The sequence below is a fragment of the Aptenodytes patagonicus genome, chromosome 2 (genome assembly GCF_965638725.1).
Source record: "Aptenodytes patagonicus chromosome 2, bAptPat1.pri.cur, whole genome shotgun sequence".
Taxonomy (NCBI): domain Eukaryota; kingdom Metazoa; phylum Chordata; class Aves; order Sphenisciformes; family Spheniscidae; genus Aptenodytes; species Aptenodytes patagonicus.
In genome coordinates, this window is record NC_134950.1 from 8266973 (window position 1) to 8285115 (window position 18143).

Sequence of the window (18143 nt, forward strand, 5' to 3'; positions counted from 1 at the left end):
CTCACTCTCCCTGCCCCCGGTGGGATGGGGGAGAGAATTGGAAGATTAAAAGTGAGAAAACCCATGGGTTGAAATAAAAACAGTTTAATAATTGAAAATAATAATACTAAAAGAATATACAAAGCAAGTGATGCACAATGCAACTGCTCACCACCTGCCAACCAATGCCCAGCCAGTCCCCGAGCAGCGGCCCCCCCGGCCAGCTTTCCCCAGTTTATGTACTGACCATGACGTCCCATGGTATGGAATGTCCCTTTGGCCAGTTTGGCTGTGCCCCCTCCCAGCTTCTTGTGCACCTCCAGCCTTCTCAGTCGGTAGAGCATGGGAAGCTGAAAAGTCCTTGACTAGTGTAAGCATTACCTAGCAACAACTAAAACATCGGTGTGTTATCAACATTGTTCTCATCCTAAATCCAAAACACAGCACTGTACCAGGTACTAGGAAGGAAATTAACTCTATCCCAGCTGAAACCAGGACAGACTGTTTGCAGCCACGTCGGCCGTGAGCAGTGGCACTTGAGGAGGTGGGTTGGGATGACAGCAGTCTTCATAGCTAAGAAGTCCTGGGAATCGCTAGTATTTTTCATCTCTTTAAAGAAACTTCACATTATTGGAGATACCTCTGTGAAAAGTGGTTATGACCAGAAACAGGTGCCAGATGCTAAAGAAACCTGAATTTCAGAGAATTTCATTAGGGTTTGTAATCTGTCCTTCATGGAGTTGTGCTATTACATTGTAGGCAGTATTAGGGATTGCTGCAACAGGAAAAAGCCCTAAGACATTGCAAGCTCTCCATTTCCCTGCCAGCTAGGAATACAATAGCTGCTCATTATATTGGGGGGACAACAGAGGTGTCCAGCATAGGGGAGATGGGGACAGCAGGCATGTCCTTTGGCTAGCACACCAACCCTTCCCACAGTCAGTTTCTACTCCTGTGAAGCATGGGAGGACCCCGAGCTTTCCAAGGAACATTCCTCATTGCATCCCACAGCGAGAGGATTGTGCAAACTGCGTTGCAACAGTTTTCTTGCTCAACATCTGTGGAGTAGGCAGAAGGGCTGCTTCCAGCTCACTTGGTTTTGATGCTACTATCAATGTGCAGCTGCCGGAGCATATCATACGTGTGAAGAGTAACCAGTCCCTGGTCTGAGGAATTGGCAGTTTAAAGGCTGTGTCCGATCTCGGAGCGATTGCAGCTGAACAGCTCTGCGCCCGTACAGGCACCGGCGCCAGAGGAAAAGGACTGGAGATGAGCCTGGAGATCTTGTCTTTCTAACTGCACTGGTATGCCAAAGCCGCAGGCAAGCATAGCTGTGGGACTCGCTGCAGACCTGCACCTGCGCATTGTTTGTGAGAGCTCGGTGGAATCAGCTGCTGGCTCTGTCCTCGCAGTCGTCTCCGTGTGGCTTCATCTGGCTGTTACTTGGCACAGGGCTCAAGTTCTTGGCTAAAACATTTCGGTTTTCTAATCAGATTGATTAGCACATAGCATAAGTCTAAACTTAGAAATGGCTAAAACTTCAAGCTCTTCTTGTTTTTTGGCTTTGAAAATCACTGTTATGCTACATGATTCTATGATTGTGCTCCTAAAAACCCACTTTTTTTTCTGGACACCAGCCTGAGCTCTTACTTTCAACTAGAACCTTCACTAAAGCATGCTAGTGGATTTGCTCACAAAGGAGGTTGAAAGGAAATAAAAGCAAATTAGTTAGAAACAAGCAAAATAATTGAGTATTGGCAGTGTGCTGTGCTTGAAGAGGGCTGGATGATGGCGATTCACAGGACGTCTGTGAATCAGAGGCCACCAGGCAGCATAGTTGTTTCAGTTCCCTGATATTACTTAACTTAATGCTTTGGTTCCTGACCTTTTCTGATTTGAAACTTTAGGTTATTTGAGGGTTATGCTTCCAAGCTTCCTTTGTGTCAGGTTATTAACTTTTAGTTGCAAATTGAGATAGTCATGTATAGCTAGAGTGTAAGGAAGCCCAGAGAGTCCCAAGCAGTTGAGTGCCTTCAGCTTTTGACACTTGCATCTGACTAAACAGTTTGAGCAGCTACTTAACTGTCAAAAGTCATCTGTTTTTTTTAAAAGGGGAGAAACTTCTACTAAAACCTCTTTCTTGATTTATTGTGTGGAACCACGTCAGAGAAAATCAGTAACTCAGTACACAAAGGACCTCGTGACACCAGTTCCTGTAACAAAGAGTAGCTTAAACAGGGCATGGTGTGGGCAGATGCTTATGCATGAACTGTTTTGGATGCTTGCAAAATGAGTAATTTTCAAATTAATCACAAACAGGAAGATTAGGTTTGTCAAGTTTATTATAAAATACCTGAAATGTAAACTGCACTTAATGAAGGTGTGCATTGTGGACCATAACCATACATGGGTGCTAGTAACCGATGTCCACTTGTCTCTATTTAGTGGAGACAAGTTTTTTCAAGCTGGTCTCCAGTTTACAGTAACCATCACTTTTTATTTTAGGGCCAGTCAGACTAGTTTACAGCATTTACTGTTAATGACTGGAAGAGGTCTAACTGACCATACGTAAAGCTCAAATGCTGTTTGAGCATCACAGTAACTTTCCTTGCTTCACTGTCAGAGGCCTAAGCTGCTTTATTCTGACCTGGAACTGATGGGAATCTTTGCTAATCAACTTCTGCAGAGCTCTGGAGACATCTTAGCTCTCTCCATCCTTGCCTCATCCCTGCTGCTTTATGCTTTGAGCTGCTGCAGATGCACACAGCCTCAAATTGCCACCCCTGTCCTTCCTACCTGCTTTGGTGCCTGAGCTCTGAAGACACTTGTGGCTTTCAAGGGATAAAGTGCAGAGTGATGTGGCTGGCTTGGAAACACCTCCCACGTGTGGCCCTGGAGCCCGTCTCACGTGGTCCCTCTCTCTCCAAAGAGAGCAACACCAGTGCTTGGGAGCTGTGTCCATCAGTGCCCATGGCCTTCTCCCTCCTCTCTTTGCCATTAGACGCTCATGAGTATTTAATCCCATGTGTAAAGTGATTGCTGTTCCTCCTGCTTGCTCAGCCTGCAAAGGTGGAAATGCCGTCAGGCTGCTCTGGTGAGGTTACCCTTCTGTATATCAGTACTCAAAAAGAGAATAATCTCTGCTGCCAGTGTTTAAACAAGCTGTTTTGAGGAAATTGTCTTCTTTATGAAACGCTCAGGCAGGAGTCTTTTCCTGTTCTTTGTTTTCCACGATAACATGTAAATAAAAACCAGTTGGATATGAGGGCAGAGGTAAATCCTGTAGTTCTGGTAGCAGTTCCCCCAGCCCTTCATGGACGTGAGACCATCACACTTGATGCACCCTGTGGCACAAACTCAGACAGCCCTTATGTGTGTCTTCAGCAGAATGAGGTTTCAAACGAGGGATCTTTGAACTTGTTTCGCTTCTGTGCTTGGAATGAATTTGGTCACGTATATTAGGATTACCTAATGTTTGGTACTTACGATTGCAACATTGCTGGTGTCTGAGGATGGATGGACTGATGTGTGGCTTCTTAGCTGCTCTGCACACTGTTGTGCAAAGCCAGGCTGCCCATCCGTCCCGTATCCCCTGCTGCCAAAACAAGGCCCTGGCGATGATGCTCTGAACCTTTAAGAGCAAAATAATCAGGCTCAGTAAAATTATTCCTGAGCTACTAGCCTTGGTTATGACACTTGCTCCGGTGGTTTTGGAGCAGTGGGTTTGGGCTGGAATGGGTACAGAAAAGCCTCTTTGAATGAAATTAGTGAACACAGTATTACACAGATGACTTCACCCCTCCCCACATCCCCCTTGCTTCCTAGAGACGGGTTTGCTGCCTTTCCTGCTAGTTGGCAAAGGTAGATATGTGATCAGTTTTAAAGTACTTTGCTAGCTGCAAAGGTGCCTTAAACTTTTTTTTTCCTAGTCAGAAGTATGATTTTTTTAATACTTAATCCTCTGAGCAGCAATTGTAACCGATACCTGGGTGCAGAGTGGTGGGTATCCGCTGGGTGGAGGTGGCTTGTCCCGGAGACGAGAACTTGGGACCTCTTAGCAGGCTGAATTGGCCGAGTGGAGTGAAAAAAAGTTGTTTTCCTCCAAGTTGGCAACTTTACACTACTGCTTGCAGATATAAATGAACTTTGTCTTTTGAAGACTTCTGAGGCAAGTGCTTTGAAATGTGTATAAAGGAATGCTTGTATGGTTATCTGTTTAGGAGAGTTATGCAGTTACGTTAGCTTCGAGCTACCCTGTCACATAAGGGGGGGAGCACAAAGCACTTATTTAGAGATTATAAAATTTGTGCTGAATATGGGTGGTACAAAACCACTTCCCCAGCATCTTTCTCTTTGGAAAATAAGATGTTTTTTACTGTGCTGTCAGGTAGCGGAGCTTTGTTTGCTAGCTCTTGTGGACAAATAGCATGTTGTTGTGCCGCCTTATCACAAGGTGTTTTCTTGGTAGGAATGTTTCAGGTATTCCTGGTGCAGAGAAGGAAAACCCAGAGGTTGGAAATGCCTGATCTGAAAACGTTATGTGGCTCCAAGATCTGGTATCTTTCCAAATGCAAGAACTTGGTACACGTTGGGCTTTTGTTCAGCAGACTTTGTGGCAGTCGTGTAATCTGCTGGTCAGCACTTCCTAGTGCTGGTTCTTTCGGAAACACAGAGCAACAACTTTGAACTATTATGAAAACAGGATTGTTTTTTAAGGCTATAAAAGGCATCCATCTTGTTCTTTTTGGCACAGTTTTTTGGTCATTTGTAGTCAATGCTCAGTCCCTGAAAATCTGAAGCTATCCCGTGTAAACAACTTTCTTCCACAAACACTAGCTGTGGCTTTGTTCCCCAAGCCGCTTCTTACTGGAAAACTGTAGGGGACCTGGCTTCTTAGTTTCCTCCCCTTTAGGCAAAATGTGGAAAAATCTCTTGCGCTTATAGTCCCTATTGCAAAATTAGGTGCAACATTAAGGTGCTATTTCTGTCTTAACAGAATTTGCCAAATTGCAAAAAAAAAAGCCATTTGAGTTAAGTGCAATTGCATGTAAATATTTTCGACCTCCAAATATTGCAGCAGTATTTATTTTCCCTCTCTGCCATGCACAATTGCTCACTGTGTAAAATGGCAGATTACATAGATGGCCGTAATTATGAAAACATGTAACACTATTTCTAAAATGTCACTTGTAGTTGCTTGAAATTTTGGCAAACTTGTTTTTTGCTTGTTCTTTATGATTAAAATCTGTAATGGGCAAAACTTACTGAAAAACCTGGAGAAAAAGGGTGAATCAGAGTGACTGCCAGGGAATTAACTCTGTCTTGACTTTTTTCTGACTATTTAAGTATCTCTCTTGTGCCTTGTAAATTTGGATTACAAATTACTGGCAATGGGGTCAGTTTTTTTCCTGTCCCCATGCCTCAAGTGGTGGGGTTAAGTATTTGTGAAGCATTTCTCTAAGCTTAAAATCCCCAGTATAATTCTTTACCAAAAATCCACCCAATTGCATAGCTAGCAAGAAGGGTTCCTAAAATCTGAAGCTGTTTGCACATGCATGGACACCAGCATTTTTTCAGCATTAACTTTCTTAATCTGTGTGTGCCACTTCATAGCTTCTTGCAGCATCCAGCCATCTTGTGAACTTTCTCACTAGAGCATCTTTGCCCAGGGAAAAGTGCATCGAGTTAACCCATGGGGCAGAGTGAAAATGATGCTGCTGCCACTGCCGGCTCCTGGATGCTCCTGTGGGCTTCACAGCCCTTCTTGAGCAGCAGGTCATTTATGTACACAGGGTTGATCGGCTTAAATCAGATTTAAGTCAGGAGGTGGGAAATCATGGTTTAAAGCATCGGTTTAAATTTTGTTCTGTAGTTTTATGCTTATCTTCAGGAAAATTGTTAATAATTAAAATGTTTGCAGTTACGCTTAGTCAATAATTCCTAAACATGTTTCAGCCTTTTGGCTTGCTTTATGAGTACACTTACTCATATGCTTCACTTGAGACAGCTCTAAATTTTTTTCTTAAAAAATAATTGATTTGTTTTATAGTTGTGTAGTTAATAAATTTCCAATTTTGTCCAAAGATGCCCAGAACCCACGATATGCATTTCTCCAGCAGGCCAGAGGTTATGTCACAAACATACTTTGACTTTTGTATTTGTCATCTTGCTGTTGAAACAGTTCCGGTATCTCTTTTGAGAACTGTTTCTGGCCATTCATTAGAGCTTCGCAGGGAACAGCCCTCTGCCTCTGGCACCTTATCTTTGTCAAGAGAATGAAAACATGCCGTTCTCTTTAACTCCCAGTTTGGAGTGATGTGGTCGCTGAACTGAGATGCCTCTTGGTCCAAATGCAGAAGGGCACTGCACCTGCAGCACAACCTGCTGCTCTGTCTGCCTCGGCAGTCACCTCTTCTGGGGTTCGGCCATATCCGTGTTCCCAGTTAAGCTTCCCGCAGACGAGGGCTGGGTATCGCAATGCCAGTCCTTTCCTAGAGCAGGATACAGAAATCTTGTTCCTTACTTTGACAGTTTTGAATACGACATTATTGCATGCATCTTGTTGGTGTCCACTTAAAGGAATATCTATTTTACTTGGTACTGTTTGTTTGTTCAGATCAGGGAAGGTGTTTGTGTCCCAAAGAATGGAGCACATCGATCTGAGAGTAAAATGGTGCTAATGAGTGTCCAGTTCAGTTTTCTTACAGTAGAGATCTGGGCGATGGAGAGGGAGCCTGCATTAAAAAAAAAAAAAAAAACAAAACCAAAATCAGAAACAAGTATTCAAGCTAATTTCAGAAGGTGGCTGTGCAGATTTGGCTATGCCTCCTTTCACCTGTGAAATGACAGTTTCCATGACACTCTCTATACCGGTCCCTGCCCTGTTTCCTTCAGCATTCCCTGTTTTGAAGCTGCCAAACTTTTGTTTGATCTTGCAGCCTTAATATTTCTTTAATCTTATATTGTGCCGGAGTGTGTATATAAATAAACCAGGGAGGCATTTTACAAGAGATTCATAACCTTCTTGCAAAGGTCTTTTAAACTATAACCTGAGACAGTGGGTCATTGGTGGGGGCGTTGGGTGGAGCAGGATCTTTATTTGTTCCTGTATTTAATCTTTGATGCAAGCTGAGAACAAATCTTTTTTCATCTTTGCAGATATCAGCTACTGACCATGTCAACAGAGTTCCAGGATGCTCACCTTGCAGAGGTGAAACCTCTGGTGGAGAAGGAGGAGGTAATTATTTTAAAGCTTTTTAGAACTTACGTGTTTTATTTCACGGCTGCTGTTGGAACTGCACATGTGTTCTTAGATTAGTTCTGACATACTGTGTGGAAGAAACAAGTAAAAGAAACTGGAGATGGAATAAGAGTGGGTTGTTTTTTTTTTAAAGAATGTAAAACTGAGCCTTAATTATTTGCTCTTTCTTGGTCTTTGGTTTTACTCTTCTCTAGTGCTAGTCTGGTGGTGACATTTTTTCTTTTCTGAATAATGACAGCTCTGGGTGTCTTAAGCTATTTTGAATGATGCCAATTGGGCAATCTCATGTACATCCTTCTACACCTATAGATTTCTCAGTGTAAAGATACAAACTTTGCTGTCAGCTACCTTTCAAGGAGGCACATAGAGAGCCTTTTCTTTTGGGCACATCTGAGGCCGGAGGTACGACTGTGCCCTATCTAGCCCTCTTTGACTGCACTGAGCTATGAGTTACAGTCAAACTGCTACCAGGTCTGCAGCCAGCTGGGTGTGCACAAGCCGCAGCCTTTCCTCTGGGGCTGCAGTGTAGAAACATCCTAGACTTTTTTTTGCTTAACCTTGTTGTACTTCTTTCCATTTGTTTTTGCATCATTTTCTTAAAAAATCTGCCCACAGCATCTGGGTTCAGTGGCTGTCTGACTCTTCGGTGGTAGCAATACTCTGTGCTTTGGTATGTTCATGGCAAATAATTCACTGTAATATGTGAAGGAACCTCTCAGCTTTTTTTCTTGAATCAAAACTAAAATTTTTTTGTTGTTGTTCCCAATGATTGTAATTCTTGACAATGACATATATAAATGTGTTGGGTTTTTTCTGGTTTTCTGCGCTAGAACTATTCATTGCTCTATCTGCTACTTTCTTTTTTATTCTCTACCTCTTTTGCGTAAACACTTCAGAAAATTATTTCCACTTGCGACTGCAGTGAAATGGCTAGAGAAACTTTAAACACAGCTCCTTTGCCAAGGACATTGCATGAAAGCAGAGCTCGTTTGGATACCAGTGAATGCAGCACTCAAACTTTTCAGAAACTAAGATTCCTTTTTAATGCAGTATTGTTCAGTAGTAGCAAAGCAAAGAAGATACTAAGCAGAAGTCCTACGGGTACTGAAATGCCTTTGGTTCAAAGTTCAGAAATGCCTTAAAACACTGATCAACTTCCTGGGTTTCTGTAGCACGTAGATCAAAAGTTGGAATCCTGACAATTAACCCTATATGCTTTGATTCACGACGTTACCTTAGGCTTTGTCTATGTGGGGAAACTAGCACAGACTTTGATTTCCTCTGTGGCCATTCTTAACATAGATGAAGGAAGTTACTTTGAGAAAGTGGAAAGGATTGCCCTGAAGGACACTCAGCACATACTAAGGTTAACAGTGGAGCTGGTGTTGAGTGGGTGATGCACTCTGAAGTCGCATCCTGGCTTGTTGTGCTTAGGTTTCTTCTACAGCTGAGTCTTCATTCCTGAACAGTGATGAGCCTTATTCCATATGCTGTCTATACGGATGCCACATATACTTATTCCTTTCAACTCTAGACCCCACTGGAACAACAGTGTATGAAACTAGCTATGTTTAAAAGGTTGTGAGACCAACAGTATAGTAAGATTAAAACCCAGCGTATTGTCTGAAGCTAAGGCTGATGTAAAATGACTTCCACAAGCTCAGTCAGCTCTTTAGCTACTTGTTTGTATGTACAAGACACTGCCTAACGGCCTAAAGATCAAGGCTCTGTAGTCTTGTCATGATTACGGGTTGGACTGCAATGCTTTGAGGTCCACCATCTGAGACGATATTACCTGTGACAGCAGCTGTATTGCTTCTGACATCTTCCGTCCTTAATTTACCTAACCCGTGGGTTAGAACACACATGTCCCAGCGCAGATTTCTGTAGCTGCCAAAGTTACCTGCATTAATGCTTTAAAATCTCTTCACAGGCTATCACTCGCCTCCTTCCAGACTTTGATGTTCAGGCAAGTAAAGATATTCTCTCTTTTTTTTTTTTTTTTTTTTGGTAAAAGGGGAAACTGAATTGACATTTGGGAAAACAGCAAAATGTGATCAGAAATGACTGACCGCTCTCCAGAAATACTGTTATTGTGGGAGAGCGGTCTGAATGGGGCTCTGACATAGCGATGTGAAGGGGACTGCAGGAGGTCTTTTCAGACTGAAGCTGAGAAAGTTTCATCCAAAAGAGGTGGCTGGATTGCAAGCAGCTCTATTCTTGTAAGAGAATGAGATTCTTCAGCAGTGGCAGTGAAAGCAAAATATTCCCCTCCCACATGGTCACGCACTTTCCCCAATTAATTTGCTTTCATTAGTGGTGTGCATGCATTTCCTCAGAGGAAATGTCCCTCTCGATGTATCCCGTTATGCCATTGAAAGTTTCCAAAAGATTCCTGAAGCCTGTGGAATGGTGGAAGGTACTAATCAATCAATTTTGCCCCTAACGAGAGTGATGGTAGCTTCCGTACGTGCATTTACAGCCAGAATATGAGTTCATAAAGTGCACCGCTAGGTCAGATGGTGGCTTTCCACTTTCCCCGTGTGTCATGCTTTTGAGAAGTGACTTTGTAACTCTCTCAGCTCCTCTTGTGTATTATTTTATTGCCATTTGGGCTTCTGACTGAGACGTTTGTCCTCGCTGGTTTCTAAGCTGAGACTAAGGAAAAGCACTGCTGTCGGAGTCAGGCTAGGTTGAACTGGGAGGGAGACCAGCGAGCTTGTACCTGCCTCGACAAAAAGAGCGAGTGGTGAATTCCCCTCACTGAGGACAGGACGGAGTATGTGTTGGGAAAAGAGGCTCGCCGAGTGTCTTATTTTTGTCAAGGGGGTGTAATGAGGGAGGTAGATTGTGCAGGAATAAGGAAAGCTCTTAAATTGTTCTAGTCTCTTGAATATGCAGGCGGAGGTCCTTGGAGGAAATAACCCTTCTGTACATTGTGGCATGTTGCACTTTATTTGCGCCTGTCTATATATTTATTCAATGCTTCCAAATTGGTTAAAAATCCAGCACAAACTCAGCAGTCCTTTCCCTGGAAATGAAGGGAGACAGTTATCTCAAACATCTTTATCATCTCAATGGCTCTTACTTCTATAGTAAAACTGTAGTTTACATTAATCCTGCATCTTCCCCCTCATCCTTTCTAATGATGAAATCTGCTGCCTGAAGTCTTGACAAATATAAGTTAAAGTTGTCACTATGCGGCTTCCTGCAGGACTGTGCACAGCATGGAAGAAGCTTTTTGTTTGGGTCCGGATTGATCACTTGTTCTAAATAAATCTGAATCCCAGATTAAGTCTGCTAACAGGAATACTGCAGTATTTTGATTATGAATCCAGAAGTGACCCATATCTCATTTCTATTCTTGGAAGAAATTTGCTTGGTTTGTAAACCGTGTATATATAGATTTTTTTTTTTAACTTGCAAGACCAAATTCTCTAAGCCTTTTTGGGGTTTTTTCCATGTTTTGGATTAACTGTCGCTAATCCAGACCAGTGGTTCTTGTCATTTAGCCCTGTTCTGCCAGCTCTTGCTTTTTTAATGATCTTTCTTTCTTCGAGTTTAATCTTTGGTTGTTCTACTTCAGGAAGGAAAAATGTGGAAGAACAGTCTCAATCCATTATGTTAAGAACTGCCGCTGCAAAGGAGGCTTAGCTTTGGTCCTTAAAACCACAAGTACCCTACCTATGTGTCTTTAAGTTCTTCTGTGGTTGATTTATGAAAAAGGCGGTTTGGAGCTGTTGAGAGCCTTGATTACTTCATTAGAGAAATTCACATGTGGCCCTGGAGGACCCAAGTCACTCAGGACTGACACTGCAACTCGTGTGTGTGCTCTTAATGAGCAACCTGTCCCATGAGCCACACTTGGGAGGAGGATGGACCTGGCCAGGGAAGGAGGTGATCAGCGCTTGGCAGGATGGAGCTCCTTATTTAGCACCTGTGTATGGGTGTGGGTGTCCATCATATCCCTTGCAACTTGCTCTGTCCTTTTGAGGACAAGTTATGCAGTATTCGGTTAATAACTGTGTTTCTGCCACTAGTGAAGAAGTAGTGACTGCCTGTGAGGTGTGTTGGTTCCAACAATAAATTATATCTAGTTATTCAGATTTGGAAAGAGATAGACTCTTATTTCACATGCTGTCTTAGACAGATTTGAATTAAACATACCTTTCCATTTTGAAGTAAGCCACTGGTTGTTCTCTGGAGGAAAGCTTTCATGGAGTTACTAGGGGATGGCCAAGACGAGATGGAAGAACTGACAGCTCTGAACTACCTCTAGTCAGCACTATATGTCTGTCTGTGGCACCTACCTGAAAATTTAAGTGAAGGTCCCCTGCCTCCCAAGAAGGGGAGTGCTCCTGACCAAACCTGTTTTAGCACAATTAATGATAAACGGGTGCAGGGCAGTGTGCCCTGTGCTGCTTTAGTTCGGCTTAACGCCAAACACATTTTAATTGTATTTCCAGTTTGATGTATTTGCCTGTTCTCTCGCTTGGTAGCATTGGAGCCGGCGGAGACCTGGCTTCTCGTCACTGTATATAATTCTCTTAGCTTTGTGTTTCAGAAGTGAGCAGTCCATCAGGAGACTGCTTTCTCAATAACTAAGCAAAACTTTCCGGGCTGTGTGGCAGCTGTAGGTGGCAGAGATGAGTTTGTCCCTTGCAATTCGTGGCTTATGGCCATCTATATCCACCAGCATGCAAGGACCACTTCTGCTTTCCCTCCTCCTCCTCCTGCATGCAGAAGAGAAGGAAAGAGGCGCCTTGCAACGGGAGACAAATCGGCTGGTCCTCATGGCGCGATGGGGTGGGTTTCCCACAGGCATCGGTGGATGCAGTTTGGGGCTTTGCAGCATGTTACATGGATTTCCTCGTCCTTTTAGGTCTCTGAAGGAAAGGGATGGGGGTGATTGTGGTTTTGTGCTTTTGCAGAGCAGTGTGACCCAGTGCTAATCAGACTAGGAAGAATTCTTGGGCAGAACTATTGCAATAATCTGCTTCAGTTCCTGCACCAAAGTTTTTGTTACTGGCATCCACCTTAGCAGAGTCCCTTACATTTACATCTAAAGTCATCATACTTATTAATGTACCCAACTCACAACCTAAATTGGGGAACCTTTTTCTTAATACTGCTAATTCAAAATAGAAGTCTTAACAAAAAAAAAAAAAAAAGAAAATAAAATAGCTGGACAGGTGGGTATTGGGTTTTTAGAAGAACATAAGATTAATTGAAATAACTATTTTGGAGTAGAAAAAGCTAGGGGAAAATGCTAAATAACCTCAGGGCAAAGGGGATTTGAAACCCAACATTGCAATACCACGTTAAAAGCTCAAATATATTTGATCGTCAAGATACTGGAAAAAAGAAATGAAAAATAGCATATGCAGGTATTAGTATATTAAATTTCTTAAGTAATGTGAACTTAAAATCTACTGTCTCTTAGCAATTTAAAAATGATTTAAATCCTCGTTAAAAGCTGTGAAGCATTTCCCTCAGCTCTGAGGCAAGAGAAGGGAGGTGTATTTAACAGGCATAATATAAATTAAAATAAAAGCATGAGATGGTAATTGAGGATTAAGTATATTTGAAAGCTTTAAAATAATCTTGATGGAACGCAGTATTTTACTTAAAATATAAAATACGGCGTTTTTAGCAAAATGTGCAATATGTGTGTGGTTTTCCTTTTTAGATATCTAAAGTGTTTTGGTTGCATATCCCATACTTCAGAAAACAACCTGTTCATAAGCATGTTCCTCAATCCATGTCTTCCTTAGCCAGGGTAGAGAGGGGAAGGAATAAATGAGCTCTCCTGTGTTATGGACTTACAAATTGGCTCTAACCTCATGACAAAACGTCAAAAAATGTCACTTGACCCAAAAATAAAATCTACTTTAGAATGGATCAGCTCCTTCAAATTAAGATAGCCTCTCTTAAATTGCATGTATCAAAAGTAGTTTTGTGTGTATTTTTAGGGTACTAAGACAAGCCTGCACCTCTGTTAAAGTGAGAGAAGTGAACAGATGGTGTGTTTGTCTTTATCCTTCTATCGGATTAGTGTACGTTGGATTTTTTTCCAAGATGGTGTTTTAATATAAATCAGTTGAAGAGCCTCTTACTATAATGTTGACATTGATTGGGATGTGCTGCCATCTGTTTTCAGTGCTCTGCATTTTGAAAACATCCATCCCTACATCACGTAGACAAATCTCCTGATCTTTAATAGGATCAATAGGGATGTGAAGTTGTTGGTTTGATGTCATCGAAGAAACTGGTTTGAATTGATTGGTTTTTAGGAGAACGTTTTGGGTATTTGTTGTTAAGAATTTGAGCTAATGGAAAATAGCACAACCCTTTTGAATTAGGGGAGTCTTACTGTGAAGATAATGAGGAATTAAACCAGTTGTTAAACTGACTGTGATTTATGCCAGTAATTAGGAGTATGGTCGCCTGTCGTCTCTGAACTATTCTTAGTTGACACTGAGTTTGAACTAGGCTCAGGCTTCTAGTTCCAGAAGAATTAGCTGTGGAGGTCAGTGGGATGTGCAGGTTCAAGGGTCTGGCTTTACCTACCATGAACAGATTTTTTCTTTCATGCACAAAGGAAGAAGGTCCCAAATCTTGAAAGGTGGTCCCTCCTAAGAAAACACACTTCTAGGTTTTCAGTGCTGTTACTGCAAGGATCTAGCAATAAAAATCTGATGATACAAAATACCTTATTAGTCTCTGAGGAGGAAATAATTTCTATATTCCACACTCAGCAGGAGGTGTGTTACACAATATCATTTACTCTCATTACTGGTATTAAGGTTGCCAAACTATCGATTTTTATGCTCTGTATTGAAAATTATCCAGAGTACAGAAGGCAGGTAGAATGTGGAAAATACTAATTGCTGTTACTAATTGCTATCTATTGCTACTGCAAATCTCTTCTGGAGTATTGTATAATGAATATACCTACAATACCCTATTTTCTGCCAAAGTGAAACTTACAGTAACATTAGTATGACTGATGTAGGAATACTTTAGACTAAATGTTGCTTATCTACTTTGGAAAATACTAGATTTCAAACATTTAAAGTCCTTGTTTTTGTTGTTGTGAAGAATGATTCTGACTTACACTAAGACTTCAGTGTCTTTCGTGTTCTTACTGGAAACTTTACTCCTGGCTTTTAGGAGAGAACTTGCTTCTGATTTAATTTAGAATGAATTTGGGGTGTTCTAGCATTTGAGATAACAAAACCTGAAATGAAGCTAAACTTATCAAAACCTGAATGAAACAGCAACAGGAAAGACTGTACTCATTCCCAGATTTGAAATTTGGCACTTTGTACATTGTGTGGCAGCGACTTAGTTCATCTTCGATGTCTGAGCTCTATTTAGTAAGTGCTTCTCCTGATCAAACCTGATTCAAATCCTATTTAAGAATGGCATCCTCATGAATTAGTCTGTTTTGGTTTTTCTAGCTGGGCATTATGGGAGTCATAAGCCTATGCAGGATAGCAGCTTGTCTATATAACCTAGTTTCCTACTTGGACAAAGCAGAAACCAGCTACTGTTCTCTGTCTGACTTGCTGGATTTATCACCCTGTTTTGCCTAAAGATGGTGCTGGATATGGAAGATTCAGCTTACCTGCTAAATAATGCAGTGAGTATGCAGAGGAATGAATCTCGAAGGAGACATAAAAGCTGAACATTAGTGTTTCAATGGAGTATAGTTCAGATAGCAGTGATGCTCAGCTCGCCCGGACTACAAGTCAGGGGCAGATCTTGATTCGTTGCTATGCTTGTAACTTAAAACAGATGTAAATGTGTAATTGCAAAGAAAATAGGTGAAATGTGGAATGGTGTTGCCTAGCATCCTTATTTTCAACAAAACACGTGGTGTATTTCATGTATCAAATTACCAAGCTGCGATTTAGATCAAATTAATACCTCAAATCTCAGAAGAGCTTCTGTGCTTTGCTCTGTAAAGGTTTTCACAGAGGCTGTACGCACCTGATTCCTACAGCATAATTTGTAATAAATTTGAATTTAACTTGGACTTTGCCTCTGGGCATTACTGCATGGAGCAAGTCAAGCAAGCTGGGCAGTAGCAGACAGTACACTGTACTGAATGACACGGATATCTGTGTCCTGTACAGTAAATAAAATATTCTGATGAAATGCTAAGACTGGCTACTAACTATATACTGCCTTGACTGTTATGCGAGTATAACGGTACTGTAAATGTGTCATAAATAACTGTTGTTTTGCGATTCCCTTTATACATGTTGGCAAAATAACAAATTGTTTATACCCATCTGAAGTTCAAGTGCAAAAGAAACAAAAAAATCTGTTCCATATGTTGTGGATGTTAGTACAACCCAAGTCGCATCTAACTTACATAGACATCCAATAGATAAAGGATGGTACTCAGGGGGACTTTGATTTGATAATAAAGGTGTCCTTAGCTTTAAGATCATTAAATAGTACAAACTCCTGTTATGTCAAATAATAGCAGTATGCTTCTTAACGTTGTTTCTCTGATAATCGCCACAACAATGTTGTGGATATGCTGCTCTATAGCAAACTTTAGACAGTTGGGTTTACGGTCAGGTCTATACACAGCAAGCCATAAAGCTAACATATGTGGCTGTCGTGTTTATTGGGGAAGGCTACTATAATCACAAGGCCCCACGGTGTGATAAGTCTTTATGGTGAATACAGGCTACTTAATACTGCTTTCTTTGGGGAATAGTAGTTATTTGCTGAGTTAAAGTCCTTTTCCTAGAAAACAGAAGTATTTTCTTTTGGCAACTTGCATTATAGTTGTAAGCTGTTATTATTTTAGGTGTCATTGCACCGAACTGCTTTCTTTTTTTTTTCTTTTTTTCTCATGCTGCCTTTTAATGAGATTAAAAACTATTTCGCTATTCCCTCAGCATCTGCTTAGAGCTAGCAGCTTAAGTGCTTCTGTAGTTGTCTGTGGACTGGAGTAGATGACAGCTGAATGTAAAACGTTAGCAGGGAGCCCCCACCGTGAGGAAGAACGGGGTGCGTTAGCACGGGAATTGCGGAGACCCCCGGGGCTGCGGGCAGACCCTGGGATGGGGCAGGACCTGTGCTCATGGTCACCCAGAGGTCCGCTGCAGCGGGCGGACAAGCCGCTAACAGATTCCTCCTGTTCTTTGCCAGGAGCAAGATGTGGAGACTGTGCATGGCTCGGTCCATGTCACCATGTGTGGGACTCCCAGAGGGAACCGCCCAGCTATCCTCACCTACCATGACATCGGGCTGAATCGTAAGCAGACTTTTTATTTGATAGCACAGGTATGGCCTGGCTCCTTAACACTACTGCCGTAATCAAAGGTGTGGAAGCGGCGATGGTTTGGAAACCTTTCCCACGTCCTTGCTTGTTTATGTGCATTGTAACCTGTTAGGTGGTATCTAGTGCCTTTCTTACAGCAAGTTTAATTCTCAGATTTTTTTTTTATCCTTGCAAAGTAAATAATTGGAATATTTCACTTAAAGGAGGCAAAGATCTTTGGTAGCTCATAATGACCATGTATAAATGCTGTAAAAACATCTGTAGGGGATGGCTGAGGGTATATTGCCAGCAGGGTTGAAAACAACATTGCTGGTGCTTTGTCTTAGGTTCCTGTCTGATAACCAGTCTTATGCTGCTGTGGGTTTATATGAATTACGTGTCAAATCAGGATGACAAAATGAGTGCTGGCATTGTGTCTTTAGCCAGTATTAAGAAAATAACTTTAAGTGCCTTTTACCTTATCTGTCATATCCAAGAATATAATGACCTGGTGTTGGGTTGACGATTGGACTCAATGATCTTAGAGGTCTTTTCCAACCTTAATGATTCTATGACCTAATATCCAGATCTGCTCTAATTTGTTCTTTTCACCAGTACTGTTTGCTTCACACAATTTACTGTTTCTTAATCAGTTATCAATATTTACATTTAAAAACACCTGCAGATCTTTAAAGTCTGGCTGTTGCTGGGGGGGCAGATATTACTTATAAGAAAAAAAGTGTTTTCTTGCCTGTTTTTTGTGGAACTGCCTTACTTTATTTTGGATTTTCAGTGGATCAGGGCAGAGCTTAATCTGGATCCCATCTTTGAATAAGACTTTTTTCTTTCTAGAGTTACAAAGTCTATCTTTATGGTGAATAAACTTTCTCTCCCTTTCTTGCATATTCTCCTAAAGCTGATTTGAGCTAAAAATGTTTTATATTTTGCAATGATTTTACTTGTAGTGTGAAGACATTCAGAAACACACACAGAACATTGAACCGTTTTCTAGGCATCTCAAAGATGGTGCTACAGAATTCATGCTTTCCACTCCAGGAGGAAAATATGCTAACCCTCTCCCCACATTAATATTGCTTAAAAATCAGAAATCAAATCACCTCAAAGTTGGGAGCCTACAGCACTGAGTATCCCAGAAGGACGCTTTTGTCTTGAGCTGCCTGCAGCAGCTGATCGTGTAATGTTTATCTTGTAATATTTGGGCAAAAGCACAAGTCACGATCTCAGCCTTGGATACTTTTTTCCTCCATCTGTTTTGACACAATCCAAAGAAAAATGACTGGACAAGTAAATGGGTAATTTCATCTAAGCTAAAACCTGAGATGAATACATCTGACTGTATTTTATTAGTATTTTAACTTTGCATAAAGAATGATTTTTTTGAGATTTTGGTGCACCAAGCAAATACTTCTGGCAGGTACCAAAGTAACATGGATAAATCTTAGCTGGCCATAAGGAAGGAGCTGTTCAGTGTTTTTGCTTCAAGGAATTAAAGCAAGTTGGCACAGGTTGCTTTGTAGCAGGGCTTCACTGGTCTTTCCTCCTCAGAGATAAAGGACTGCCACTTTTCCCAGGCAATAACATAGCTCACCTGATTGA

The 18143-nt window shown here is 41.5% G+C and overlaps 1 protein-coding gene across 1 annotated transcript in view; it reads left to right on the forward strand.

The window, feature by feature from the left end:
• The window catches only part of NDRG1 (N-myc downstream regulated 1), a 40219-nt gene that overhangs the window by 7003 nt on the left and 15073 nt on the right, over window positions 1–18143 (forward strand). Inside the window, exons 2-4 of the mRNA XM_076329060.1 lie at window positions 7138–7216; window positions 9174–9209; window positions 16415–16520. Of these exons, the coding sequence (XP_076185175.1) occupies window positions 7154–7216; window positions 9174–9209; window positions 16415–16520 (205 nt within the window). The 5' untranslated portion in view covers window positions 7138–7153. The remainder of the gene's footprint in view (window positions 1–7137; window positions 7217–9173; window positions 9210–16414; window positions 16521–18143) is intronic.